Source organism: Megalopta genalis, chromosome 3 (assembly GCF_051020955.1).
Source record: "Megalopta genalis isolate 19385.01 chromosome 3, iyMegGena1_principal, whole genome shotgun sequence".
NCBI lineage: Eukaryota > Metazoa > Arthropoda > Insecta > Hymenoptera > Halictidae > Megalopta > Megalopta genalis.
Window position 1 is genome coordinate 22,948,119 of NC_135015.1, and position 14,033 is coordinate 22,962,151.

At 55.1% G+C, this 14,033-nt stretch overlaps 1 protein-coding gene across 7 annotated transcripts in view; it reads right to left on the reverse strand.

Moving 5' to 3' along the window:
* The window catches only part of Chi (LIM domain-binding protein 2 Chi), a 154,356-nt gene that overhangs the window by 79,540 nt on the left and 60,783 nt on the right, over positions 1-14,033 (reverse strand). For 3 of the 7 annotated variants that reach the window (XM_033473764.2, XM_033473762.2, XM_076520372.1), the window contains exon 1: positions 374-2,791. The exons of 2 other annotated variants lie outside the window; for them this stretch is intronic. In XM_033473764.2, the coding sequence (XP_033329655.2) occupies positions 374-1,302 (929 nt within the window). In that variant the 5' untranslated portion in view covers positions 1,303-2,791. Of the gene's footprint in view, positions 1-373; positions 2,793-14,033 lie in introns of those variants that run through there. 2 more of the 7 variants (XM_033473761.2, XM_033473765.2) reach the window with 2 other exon arrangements.

The following is a 14,033-nucleotide window of genomic DNA, read 5'->3' on the forward strand; positions in this document are numbered from 1 at the left end:
ATAAGCTGGCCGATGTCGGCCGGGAGATAGCGGTCTTTGTTCCGTGTGCGAACAAACATGCAAATTTCTTCGGCTTTTACATCGCGCCGGGCTCATTACCGGGAATCATTGCCGCGCGATCGATGCGAAATGGGTCTTACAAGCCGGGACGATCGATCCCGCGGAAAGACGTTCTACCGGAGCGACGTCGCTACCCCAAAGGTCGATGAAATCGAGCAACAAACCCGTTCGAAAGTTTGTCCCGAAGTTCGCCTCGAACCCAACTCGGAGAAGGTAACGACGACCAGCGAAGGGAGAGATCGATAGGGGACCCCGACCCGACGACACGGTGCATCGTCGGCGTCGCGGGAGAATCAGAAATCATCGGTTTTACCTGAAGTAGTGGGATCCGAACGGCGAACAGTAAAACGGGTCGTTGTGCATGTGCGGCTGTCCTGGTACTCCGGGTCCCTGTGGATGGGTATGCGGGCCCATGGGGCCGGTGGGTCCTGGACCGCACATCCCGGGCGCCCCTTGGGGCTGCATGCCGGCCGGGCCCATCATGCCGGCGGCGGGGCCCATGGGATGGGGTCCAGGATGGTGCGGCGAGCCGACCATGTGGGGTCCCGGATGGTGAGGGTGCGGCGAGGGTCCTCCGCCGCCCATGTGGGGGTGCGGAGCGTGCGGCGATCCGCTCATCATTCCGTGGGGCGGCATCGGGTGCGGACTCGGCGAGGCCCCGTTCAGGTGGGGCCCGCCGGTGACACCGCCGTGAGGGGTCGGCGGGCCGCCGTGCGTCGGCGTGGTCGCCGGCTGGGGCGGCGGCAGGTTAGGGGGTCCGGTTGGTCCGGTGGCCGCAAGCGGCGGCAGCGGGCCGTTCGCCATGTTGTTCAGCTGCGTGAGCGAGGCCGCTGCCGACGCCATCGCCTGCAAGGGATTCGTGGCGCCGCTCGTCGTGTTGACGACTAGACCGCCGGCGTTGCCGATGCCCGGCCCGGCGTTGTTCGGGCCAACCAAACTGCTGCCGGGGTTCAGCCCGTTGTTCCCGTTTCCGTTGACGTTGACGTTGATGCTGCCGTTGCTCGAGCCGCCGGGGTTGTTGTTGTTGTTGTTGTTGCCGGTGGTGGTGGTGTTCGCGTTGCTCACACCGCCGCCGAGTGATTGCAAGGACGGCGGCAGCGGTGGCGAGCCGGCGGGGGGCGCTGCCGGGCCCCCGAGGCACCGGCCCGACGGACCGGAGGCGGTTACGCTGCTGGGCGCTACCGGCACGCCGGCGTGGAGTGCTATTCCACCTGGGGGGCGCTGTGCCACCCTTACCGGCATCACTCCCCCCTCCACGACGCTCTTCACCCTCTCCTCGAACTCCCGCCGCCGATAATTATTGGGGTACGAGCGCGGGAATCCGTCTCTCCGAAGCCACCGCTGCTGTCCCTGTCTTCGCCTTAACGCTCGCCTCGCTTCTGCGAGACTCCCCTCGGGATCCCCTTTGCCGGCACTCGATTCTTCCGATCGACGACGACGACGACGACGACGACGACGACGACGACGAGGACTAGGACGAGAACACTTCCGCCGAAGAGAAAAACCCTAAGATCACCTCGAGTTTTCACTGCGCGAGCAAAACTCGGTTCACAATAATATAACCGTGGTCGAACGGATCACCGAACGGAGCACTTTACGCCCCGCGTGCGTCGTGGACACTGTCGTGCAACAACCACGTGTCCTCGGCACGGACGGAAGGGACGGAACCTCGTGCGTCGGCCGGTTCGAGTTTCCCGAGCCGGACCACCGTGTCTCGACTCGACGAAACGAGAGCGTGCTCGATCGAATCGATGCTCGGGAAGCTGGCACGAAGATCGACTCTGCTTAATATTTCCAAGGCGAGGATCGATCCGTCGGCTATAATTCGCATGATACCTTGTTCGAAACGGGTCCTACCTAAAATCAGGAATGTCCTACACCTTCGGGTTAAAACCCCGTGAACGAACGCGAACACCGAAAACGGAACACCAGAAGATCCCGAGAAGTCGCGGCGATCACTGTATCACACCGGTACACTAACCTTATCGATTCTATCACACACTCGGCTATATATGCGTATGGATTGTTCGTACGTGAAGAACGCGAAGCGCGAATCGGCCTATCTACGGACACTGTACAGGGGGGAAGTTTAGTGGCAGCGGTCGTCGAGGCATCCGCGGGGGCACGTGGCCGTCGCGTCGTCGGCGTCGCGGCGCGCACCTACGCCGCGGACCAGCAGCAGCAGCACAACACCTCGCCTCCCGCCCATCCTGGCGCCCTTCTTCTCTTCCTTCTGGCAGCAGCAGCCGGCTCCCGCGGGATCGTTCGCATCCCGTGTCGCGGCTTCAGTCGCCGCTGGGCGACACGAACACCAGGGCCACGCGGCCGCGCTGCTCTCTGGCCGGCTGGCCGCCGCGTTTCCGCATAGTCCGCGGCTCGAACTCTGATGCTGGACGATCTCCTCCTCCTCCACCTCCGACCCTAACCACCGTCGAAGAGCGGAACCGACCCGGACGACCTCGCTAAACCGAAATCCTGGCTGCTGCCAGGAGGCAGGACACGCGACCCTTCGAGGTCGGTTCACCGAACTGTAACGGGTGTCACTTGCGCACTCCGAAGAACCACCGCGCGCGTTTCGACACTGTGCCCGGGGGGACGGGGAACGACCGAGCAGCGGACACCACCGTGTGGACGCGGGACGGGAGCGCGCGCGCTGCGTGTGTCACCAAGCTACGAGCGGCACGGTTCGCGTACGCTTCTACACTCGACGAGAGCAATCGCGTTACTGCGGAGCGGCAGGCGTGGCGGCGCTGCGATCGCACTCGAGCTTTCGAGGACAGAACCGCCGTGGAGGGGAACGGAGCGCCACGCGAGGACGCTGGGAGGGGGTAGCTTGAACCGAAGCCACCGCGAAAGGAGCTGTACCTGGTGGAAGGGGCTGCCTCGCGCACCGACGACAAGGTGGGGAGCCACGTGAGCGCCCGATGCCCGATGCCCGATGCTCGGTACCCGGTGCCCGCTGCCCGGAGCCCGATGCCCGATGCCCGATGCCCGATGCCCGGTGTCCACGCAACCGACGCGAAGCGGCTCTTTGCGTGCCACCCCTGCCTCAACTGTCCGTGCCGACTCGACTCGACTGCCTCGTCTTGCCTTGTCTTCTCTTCCAAAGCTACCTCGGACCCTTTGCCCTTTGATTCCTTCGCGATTTTACTCTGCCACGACGGCTTTCCATATCCGCGACAGCTTGGCTATGGGTTCGCGGGAATGCAACTATTGCTTCGGGTCGACGCATGTATCGGCACGTCGGGGATTCTACCTGGTTTTCGTTCATCCCCAAAACGTACTTTCTATAGTACCGACGTCATCGTCGAGGGTGTTGATAGTAAATCGAATCGCAAGACTCTTCCGTAAGAAATAATCTTTGCATTCGATGCTAAATTAACTGTTAATATATTCTGCGAAGTGTTTCGGATAAATAAATCTTTAATATCCTGCAACTGGCGAGACCGGCGAGCCACCCAACCTTTCACGGGTTAATCGTGTTATCTGAAAGTTCGGGTACTTTCTGTAGCAACCAAAAACTCGCTTCGCAACACTCAATTACAACGAAGCAAAGCACAGCGTAGCAAAGTTCCAAGTTTGTTCTATCAGAGGTTCGTTCGTTCGAGCGATGAACTTGCCGAGGAACAATCGAAGACGCTGGGCCGCTGGATCGGTCTTCGGAGTTTCACTTTCGCGATCGAAATCGCCGGTGGTCCCGAGGAACCCGGGCCAGGATTGATTCCGGCAAGATCACGGAAGCACGGAAATCCGATTTATCGCGTTCGGGGTCAAGTTGGCCGCATTCGCGCCGCGTGACGAAGAAGAATGGTCTTCCACGTTGACGCGCGGCGCGTGCGAAAGCGATCAGCGGCGCGTCGGACGCCGCGGCTTCGGCCGCCATTTTTCCTTCCCCGATCCAATGATTAATCGTCCCGTTAATTTCTGAACGGGATCCGGGGAAATTCGGAAGCACCGCGGCGAGCCGCGAAGAGATCCGTGCGAAACGGACGGTGAATTTCACAATGAAATTCGAGAGAAGAAACTGCCGAAGAGTTCGCGCGCGCGAAACGGAATTATTAAAGCGGCGGCCGTAAATTCGCGGAGCCGCGAGAGGATTCGCGGGCTTTCCGCGGCGCTATTTTTTCGTAAATCTAGTTTCGAAAAGGCCGCCGCGACTTAATAACGGGATTATCGTTCAAGTAATTTAGGATTAAAAAGTAATCGACCGGGTATCGTTCCCATCCGGTAAGGAAATATCCTACGGTCTCGCCGCCGCGCCCGATACCAGATTAACCGGATGAAGAAAAATGGGAGCGCCTGGGAAAAAGGGACGGATTTCGAGCGTCTGCGAGAAGAATGGGAAATTCTTTTTCCCTGAAACTAATCGCCGGTGGTACACGTGTCGCGATATTCGTAATTCTACGCCGCACAGCTGGCTGGAAAGCTGTTTGTCGCGACCAAAATTATTTGATCGTCGTCGCGAGAGGTTTGAGGTCACGGTGTTGTAGGTCGTTGAATTCGTTTCGACACCGGATTGTCGCGTATCGACCGTCCAATTTTTATTATACGCGCAAACGTTTGTCTCCTCGTATACGATGTTCTCTTTCGATTATTTTGTGCGTCGCGATCGCTGATTATACGTGACAAGTGACGAAAGGAACATGGCGTAAACAAACGCCGGTGTAGTCACGGCCTTAGAGAGCTCGCGACTCGTGACTCGATTTCGCGCGATGCAGCTAAACAAACGCGAGCCGTTGGTCACGATTCTTTATTCCTATCGAAGGAATCGGTCGAGGCAACCGCGCGCGAGCCTAGTTTCCCGTTATTCGATTCTTCATAGGAGCATGCCTATTAAACGTTCGCCTTCGCGAACGGTTCCTCGATCCCCTAAACGTTTATATTTTCAAGCTTCGATAGGTTATCGCTTTAAATTAGATACAAAATGTTTTCTTTCAATACGATAGCAGAATTTCGAGAGCCGTTCTCACCTGCGACGAGGCGACGACTCACGCGAGAGCGTACACGGCCGAAATTCTTTTCCCGAGTCGACCAAGCTACTCCAAATTGTCGAGAGCGCGTGGAACAGGTTCGAAACGGTACAGAGCTAATAACGTGGCCCTAACCGCGGCCTAAGGCGCGGGACAGAGACTCAGGTAACTCGGTACTCGCCACGCAGGTAGAGTTTGAGACAAGAGGTATCATTGTCCGAGTGCCGGGAGGCCGCAAGGCGACCGTTTACAAAGCCCTGGAAATTCCAGGTACCCCCGGACGTTTAACGGAAAATAAAGTTTCCCCGCCCCGTTCCCCGGATCCCCGAGGCTTCGGTCTGTCTGTCCGACGCGGCGAGTCGGCGTCTCGTTTGGCCCCGGAAAATAACAGTTTTCCAAGGAAACAAAGAATTCGTCAATCTCCCTAGTTTCTGGTCGGCGAAAAATTTGACCCAGATTAACGAAACGCTCTCGTGGCCGGCCAGGAAGAGAGTCTTCTTCTTGCTCAGGGTAGAAACTTTTTACCGAAATAACGACGGGTCCGAGTCCAATTTAACGTACAGGGAACGAAGAAACTTAAAAAGGAACGTCGAACGTGCTATCGCAAGCATTGCCACTGAAATTGTGTTAACATAAATACAGATTCTGTTCTATTTTGTATAATTATCCTTTAATACAATCGAAGAACGAGTAATAATTATTAAAAGAACAAGTACGAGGTCTTAGGAACTGCAAGATCATCGAAGTGCTTACAAAACCGCAGAGGGAATCCAAGATTCCATCGGCGACGAACCGATAAATTTATGGAGTTTCGATAAAGTGGGGGGCGACGATTCGGTCGCAGGGGGGCTTACATTGTTGCCATCGAAATTTCCAACACGTGGGTGGTGCGTTTCTGGTCTACACGACGTGGCACGACCTTCTGGCACCGGCAGAAGCGCAGAGGGGAGAGAGAGCAGCGAGCAGTCCGGTCCCTGGATAGACTACCAAGAATTCCCCGAGACCATTAATCTGCTCTCTGCGACACTCGGGCCCCGTTTCCCTGTCCCCCCCTTTTCTCGTCCGACGCCCCACCTTTCGGTCAGGTAAGCGTGGCCAGGACCCAAGCCGATCCGAAAGTATCGTCCGAGGCCGTTGGCGAAACGAGCCCCGGGTTGTTGGCACCGATCGGAAACCGCTGTCGCGACCGGAAGCGGCCGCGATCGAGCCGCGAGGGGGCTAATTGGGCCTCGGGGACGCGAGGATCGTCGCGGAGACGAACGCGATCGCCTCGGTTCCGCGGTCCCGAGCCACCCGGACACGGGTAACGCGTCCGAGACGCGGTCAACGTCTTCGGGGTCTATCTTCGATCATTGATTTCTTGTTTAGCAGGCTGTTGCTGCCTCGGAGAGCTCTGCTCATTCTTGCTGCGAGGCGAAGAGAGACTGGTAGGCGTCGTCGAGAGCGGTCCGAGGAACCGTGAACGGCTCTGTTAGTTTCCAGATTAGTATCTATCCCCGATTCATCGAGGGGTAGCGTCCGGGGAGGCGCTGCTGTCGGGGAAGTGAAAGTTTCCTCGAATGCCGTATTTCGACAAAACGTATTTCCCAAGGTACTTTCTTTGGAACTTCGAAATTTTATAGCTTACATTTCGTCAAAAAATATGCATATTATCGTAACTTTATTTTTGTACAATTTATTTTCTAGCAACTACTTGTGCGATCGAAGTACGTCAAGGGGTTGAAAGCTTCGCACCAAACAAATAAACGTTATCAGTAATTTTATACAGGGTTGTTCGCGCAGCGTTCGCTCGAAAATAAATAAATTTTCCCGATTAGCTCCTAGTCTTCTACTACAACAACGTTCCCAGTAGCGACGCTAATTCCTTACGGAAAAGGTATCCCCGTTTCAAATATCCTCGCTATTCGGCAACGAACAAGATTCTTGCAACTATCCAGCTCCGGAACAACTCGAGAACCCGCGAACAGTTGTTCATCCCTTGTTACCGATGTCGCCGCGAACTTTAGCGGAAAGACACCCCCCGCAGAGGCTAGCCGAAGAGCGGCCAGCGGTTTGGCCGTGGAATCGATCGAAATTCGGCGTGCAGTCACCCAGTAGCCTAGAAAAACAGGAGATTCGCCGCCTGGCCATGGAGGAAGACGACGAGAGCCGCGCTAGGAACGCGAGTTTTCCACGAGCGTACAGGTACTACACGGGGACCGTGTCGGCTGCGGCTCCGGTCAGGAATCCTCTCAGGTGACTCTTTGAAAGTTCGTCAGGGTTTCGAGGGAGGGCGAGAGAGACGGAGACAAAGAGAGACAAGGAGAAAGAGAAAGAGAGAGAGAGAGAGAGCGATAGACAGCGAGAAAGAGAGAGGGGGGGGAATGCGAGGGGGCGAGCAGGCAACCGGGCAGCCAGGTTGGCCGGCAAGCCAGGCAGCGGCCACGCAGGCAGGCAGGCAGGCGAGCAGGCGAGCAGGCAAGCAGGCGAGCAGACCGTCGGGCGTCGCGCAAGAAGGAACAATTAGAGGCCAAATAAAGACGAAGAAGCGAGTCACAGTCGAGCGGGTTCGCAACGAGCGTGTGTGTGATTTCGGTCACGCCGCGCGAGCGCCTGTACGTTGACCCCCGGTGGAAAGGGGGGAGGTGCAGGGGGGCACAGAGGGAGAGAGAGAGAGAGAGAGAGAGAGAGAGAGAAAGAGAGAGAGGGAGAGGGAACGGAAAAAACGAAGAAACACCGGGGGCAGGCAGCTGAAAAAGGGAGGGAAAAAGACGCGGAGAGATCGACGCTGGGCCGTAGGAGAGCGAGGCGGGGTGCCGGGTGCCGGGTGCCGGGTGCCGGAGGAGCGAGCGACGAAGACGCGCGAGGGAGGGGCGAGGGGACCGGGGAGGACGGGGGGGGGGGAGAGCATTTGCTCACCGGCTTCTCGTTCCTTCTTTCTTCCTCCGGCCGGAGAGGGTTCCTCGACTCGACTACGCTCGCCTCACGGTTCGAACTCGCTCGTTGCCACCACGGCGAGCGAGAACGGGCCGAGGGGCCGGAGGGGCCACCGCGAGCGAGCCACGGAAAGAAACGGCCAGACCGAGAAACGCCGCCGAGATCGAGAGAGAGGCTACCAGAGCCGAAGAAACGCTCGGGAGGCTGAGAACTCACTCTACGAGAGCCCGAGCAACCGTCGTATATATGTAGACACGCAGGTTCATCGGTAAGTTAATCGTGGTCACCGTTCGATCGGGCCCCGGAACCCTTCGGCCATCTTCTCGAGAAGGGGTACGCTCCATCTCGCAGTCCAAGGGGACAGGCGACTCTTCCTTCGCGCCGGATGCTGCTCTCTGGGTCATGGGGCTGTGCAGGGCTCCTCGCAACCCCGGCTATTCGTTGCACACCACTTTCGTAAAATTCATGGTTTTCCGCGGAGCTGGCGCGATCGATCGCTTCGCGATTACTTTGGCAAGCGATCGCATTTTTATAAAAAATGAAAATAGGTTAGGTCGATTTTACGAGACGCGTCCGATAAAAATGACTTTCCTCTCGCGGTCGTTTTACTAAGTTATTAACTGTGAAATTATTCTCATGTATTCCACTTTTGGATTTCGCCCAGACATTCTTGTCAAAAATGCATCGAATCGGCAGCGCCTAGTAATCGTGGCAATCGTAATCATTGATCGATTATTCGTATCGTTTGCAGTGCTCGGTAGCTGCATAAACATTAAACCATATGCATTTGTGAGACAGAATATTTATGGGAGCTAATATTTAATTTAATTTAACCTTTACACTTCCAGAAAGTGTAATAGCAGCGAGTACGAGTGTGCAGCGACGATAATAAGAATAACGATAGAGAATAAGAAAATCACGGCGACGTTAATGACGATAAGAGAAGAATCAAGGATGGTTGCGTACAATAGCGATGGCAGAATTAAGTGCGGTTAGAGTACACCGTAAATCATTTTTCTCGGAAATCGAATCGGACGAACGAGATCCAGCTGTTCTCGTAAATACGGTACGATATTAGCGACCCCGTACGGCATCGTGCCGACATTCCGAAGATTAAAAACCGCAAGGGTCAACGGTAGATTTGCCAGAGCGGCAAGATGGCGGTGAAAAGTGAAATCTGCGCGCAAGGTGCAAACGTTGGCGAGGGTGGGAGGGCTGACATCTTGTAATCCCCGCGTCGCCGAGGAGTCTCGCCATTACGCTGATAATCATCGATCAGGCTGAGCGATTCGGAACACGGTCGAGCCGGAGGGGCCCGAGTGGCTTCTTTTAAAGTAGAGTATCCTGTCGCGGCCGATAAGTAATCTTGTACCGGAACACCGGAGGCGTGGATACGAGCCCCCTAAGAGCTGGCCCCCGTCTCTGTATTCGACATGCGTATTACGCGTGCTCCGCGGGATTTGTCACGCGTCGTTTGAACCCGTTTTCACGAGGACGTCGCCGCGCGCCGCGCCGAGCCGAGCCGTGCCGCGCCGGCTGCAAGACGGATTTCAATCCGACGAGAGGGTGGCGCGCGGGCTCTCTTCTCTCGGCGTATAACCCCTCCGGTTACGGCCCAAAAACCCAATTAATTTGGTAAGAAGAGGGTCGCGCCGGCCGACACGGTCACCTGTAGATCCGCAAACGCCTCGGTAGCCCGACGTCATTGAGCAAACAAGCGTCACGCCCTCTTGTACAGCGGCCTCCTGAAGTACTCTAAGCTCGATATACTTAGCGGTTACCCAATCGGCCCCGATCTAACCCGCAACTATCTGCAAACTCCTTTGGCGACATGGCCACCGCCGCTTCGGCTACCGGCGAAGCCGAATTCGATGGCACCTCGTTCGCTCTCATTACCGCGCAACAGCTCCTTCGGCTTCCGGACAAACTCGACAAATCGCGCACCACTTTTCCTGGACATCGGTCGTTCCATCGATATCTAACGCGATCGACCGGTAAACGGGACTATATCTCGCAATAGAAATAATATTTTCATATTATTCCTCCCGTCTAATTTTGAAATTTAACCTTCGAGTCGTTGAGAAATGTCTTTTTTAAATAGGCCAAGGTCCTGAAGGCTGCTAACAGGGCACGCGGTAATTGGCTCCTGTAGCCTCGATACCGATAGGAGGCGGGGCCTCGGACTTGGAAAAATCGAGGAGAACAGCACACGCCCGGCATTGTTTGCGAGGCAATACCCGGGGGAGAACGGTTCGTCGCGGCGGATTAAGGGGCAATCTTTGGAGGTCATCTAATTATGCGGTAAAACAGCGTTAATTCGCGGTTAATTTCTTAACGAGATAACTCGACGCCGAGGGAAAGCGTGGCGGCGGCGGCGGCGGCGGCGGCGGTGGTCGCGTTAGAGCCTCTAATGGCTCCGCGTGGCTACGTCCGGCTAAATGAAAGAGAAAGAACGGGGGGGGGGGGATAAAAAAGGAAAGGTGGACGACCAAGAAGAAGGAGAAGAGCCGACGCGGCGCGGCGGGGAGAAAAACAGAGACGATAGAGAGAAGGAGAGGCGTGCCGCTGAGAAGGATGAAAAAAGAAACGGCGGGAGCGGTGTGTTAATTAATTGGCGCGTAATTAAAAGCCGCAGCGATACACCCGTAGTTGGGGTAGTCCCTCGAGTCGATACACTTCAAAGAGTCCGTGACGCTGAAAGATATCGGTTTAGCGGGCGCTACCCTGCGACAAGTACTACACCTTTCTCTCTCTCTCTCTCTCTCTCTCTCTCTCTCTCTCTCTCTTTCGTTTCGCGTCCCTTTCTTTATCCATCTGTCCGGGACGCGTTAAAAAAAATCAAGAGTAATTAAGAGAGAGGGTGTGCGCGCAGCCTCTATCCTCCGACTTGCAACGCGTCGGAGGGATGATCGAGTGGACGGATCAAAGGGTACGCGGCAAGATGATCGGAGGATTTTGATCCCGACGAGTGGCTCTCGACACTTTTCGTCGAGTGTCCCGCTTTCGCGGACAGTTTCGCCTCTGTTGCTTTTGCTTTTCGCCCTACTCCCATCGTTCCACCCCTTCGAGAGAACCATTGCCACTCTCGAGTATGGCAAATGTCTCAGCGATTGGACGATCGAGGAAAGAACCGCGGATTTTATGCATTTATTGGAACGATCGATCGAGCGAATTTGAAACGGTCTTAACTCGGTAAAATAATTAAAAAATTGGCTCAAAGGCACGGAAATTGGGACATCTAGCCAATCTCGAACGAGGTCGCGAGAAGGGAATAGTCGGTTAATATTTGCTCGTCGCGACTGAAATCGTGGGACGACGTTCCGTTATGTTTATGATAAAAACATCCCCCCCCCCCCCCCCCGGTGCCACCGTCGAGTGGTCTCCGTCGTCCCTGTGCTTTTAATGATTTCTATGGAGTGGCGACGTCGTCGTCGTCGTCGTCGTCTCGAGAACGCGCCGCGCCGCCAACGTCGACGGTGTATCGTCATCGTGACGTTTAATTATTTCGATTTTCGCGGTTTTGTCCCGCGGTTCTCGAGCGGCGCCTCTGTCACATCGATTATTTCGCCGCTCGGCCGGGCGGAAGCGGCAACGACACAGAGGCAGAGAGAAATAGAAAGACCGAGAGACGGAGAAAGAGAGAGGGAGAGAGAGGCGAAGGGAGAGGGAGAGAAAGCGTTGTTCGACGAGGAAAAAGGCGAAACTTTTTTCGCACCCCATCCGCCATCGGTCCTCTCTCCATTCTCGCCACCGCGACAGAAAGAACCGCGCGAATTCGTCCAGCGCCTTTGTCGTCAAATTAGCCGGGGAATCGCGTTGTAACGACACTTCACGCCGATGACTCTTTAATTGCTTTCTCGTGCCGGTGCAGAATGGTGCTCAGAACGGTCCTCGTTAATTTATCGATTCCATAAGATCGAATCGGTACCGCCGACGCGTCGAGTGTAGAGATATATTAATTAGTCCAGTTTATCGAATTCTCGATTGCACTTCCGATTATGAAAATGCTGCGGAGTAATTGGCGAACGGTACAGCGGATCGCTGCGCGCAATGTGTAAAAAGCGCCCGATCCGCGGACAAAATGCAAGGGAACGGGACTCGTCGAAGTAACAAATATTGTCCGTACAAGTAGTGGCAATATCGCAACTCGATAGTTCAATGTATAAGGAAACGGAAATGTTGGTGAAACGAACCGATCACGACGTTACAGAGTCGTAACTATGCTTTGCAATTTTCATTTCATCGACCCGTTACTTCTTCCTAATTAACGTAAGAATATCGAAAACAATTTTTCGAGCTTGCTTATACCAAAGCCAGTTGTTTTCGTATAATCTCTCGACCCTAAAATGGCCCGGGGTCACGAACGACCCCGGCATGCAGCGACCGCTCATTCGACGGTCGTTTCGAGATAAAGGGCGGCTTCGCGAGACGGCTGTCGGAAAGAGTGCAGAGCGCGACATTCGATATTAATCGGCGCGGTTTGTTCGCCGGGTCAGGCCGAGCCGCGCCGAGCCGCGCCGGGCCGATCGTCCTCCGCTCGGCGGCGCAGAAAATGGAAACTAAATTTCGCAGATGCTATCTCGAACGATTCCGCGGCACGAGAGGAATTGCCGTTTACATGGTCGCTCGACCTTCCTTCGCAGAAAGTCTTGGAAATTCTGCTCGAACACGCTCGACGGCGCGCGGTGCGCTTCCGGTTCGAAGAAAAATCGGTCTCGCGCCGCCGAAACTTCTCGGTCCTCGTCCGTTTCGGCCGCGCCGTCGACCAAACGTAATTAGACGCGGAATAATTAGAAAACATCGCGGTCGGGCTATCAAAGGGAAGACGTCGTCGTCGTCGTCGTCGTCTAGTGGACGTCGTCGCGGTTGCTCGTAAAAAACTTGCAGCCACTTTCGAACTCGGCCGGGGAATGATCTCGGGGCCAAAAGTGGAGCGAAAAGCAAAGGAGAAACTTTCCGTGGAGCAATCTTCGATGCTCCGCGTGCTTCCCGTCTCGTCGTCATTTTTTCTCTCTCTTTCTCTCTCTCTCTCCCTCTCTCTTGTTCTCTTCTCTTCTCTGCTTTCCTCCTCCGTCGCTCCTTTTCGTTCACCGATTCTCTTCTCACCGGCCGGGCCGTTCCGGGGAATCGTAAAAGTAATAGATACGAGTCGCGTTATGAATCTTATTTACGGCTTGTGGACCAAAGAACGAACGGCAATTCGTTCTGTCGAACGAGTGCTTTTCGGCCGCGCGTTATTCTTTGATCACCGAGAACAGGATCGAAGCGTCTGGTCGCGCGAACCGTTTTAACCCTTGCACGCACCTCGGTGTCGGTTCGCGACGCGTTCCTGCTACTTAACGCGTAACGCCACTTTAGAATTCTCGAGAAATGCTAATTTCTTTTTTGGCTCGACGCTTGCTGGCAATAATTCAATTTCATCGCGACGACGTACGCCACTCGGAAATCTCATTTAAATAATAAACCGTAGTTAATAAATCTTACGATCGTTTAAACACGGTGTATAATTTGAAAAGTCGCTAATAACCTGCGACGTTGACGCGACTTTAAACGCAAAGATAACCTATCTTCGCCGGACAAATGACCAGTTTCACAATGGTTTATTTCGTACTCATCGAAGTCGCGGAGCTGCTTCCATCAGAAATACATAACCATTGTTTCCGGCCAAATACTTATCGACAGAAATTGTGCTACAACTTTGACTCGGTCCCGTTTCGAAAGCACTTTCCACGATAGTCGTTTACCCTTGCGAGAGACGCGGCAAAACTGGTCGCAGATTTCGAGATTTTTCGTCGATCGACGAGCACGGGTTACAAAAGGTGAACCAATCGGCGTGGTCCTCGCCGAAAAAACTCGAGGAACGCGGCGTAATAAACGCGTTTCCTCGGGTACCACGGTAAAAATCAGGGATACGCAGGATCGTATCGCAATATGCAAGTTGTTAGTCGGTTTTGGCAGGCGAGATTCGTTCGGGAAGCGTGGAATAGGAACCGCTCTGGGGGAATTGGTTGAAATTCTATGCTTTCGTTTGATCGGGCCATGCCGCCGCGCCTCTCCCGATGAGGTTATTAGCAATCGAAGCGTTTG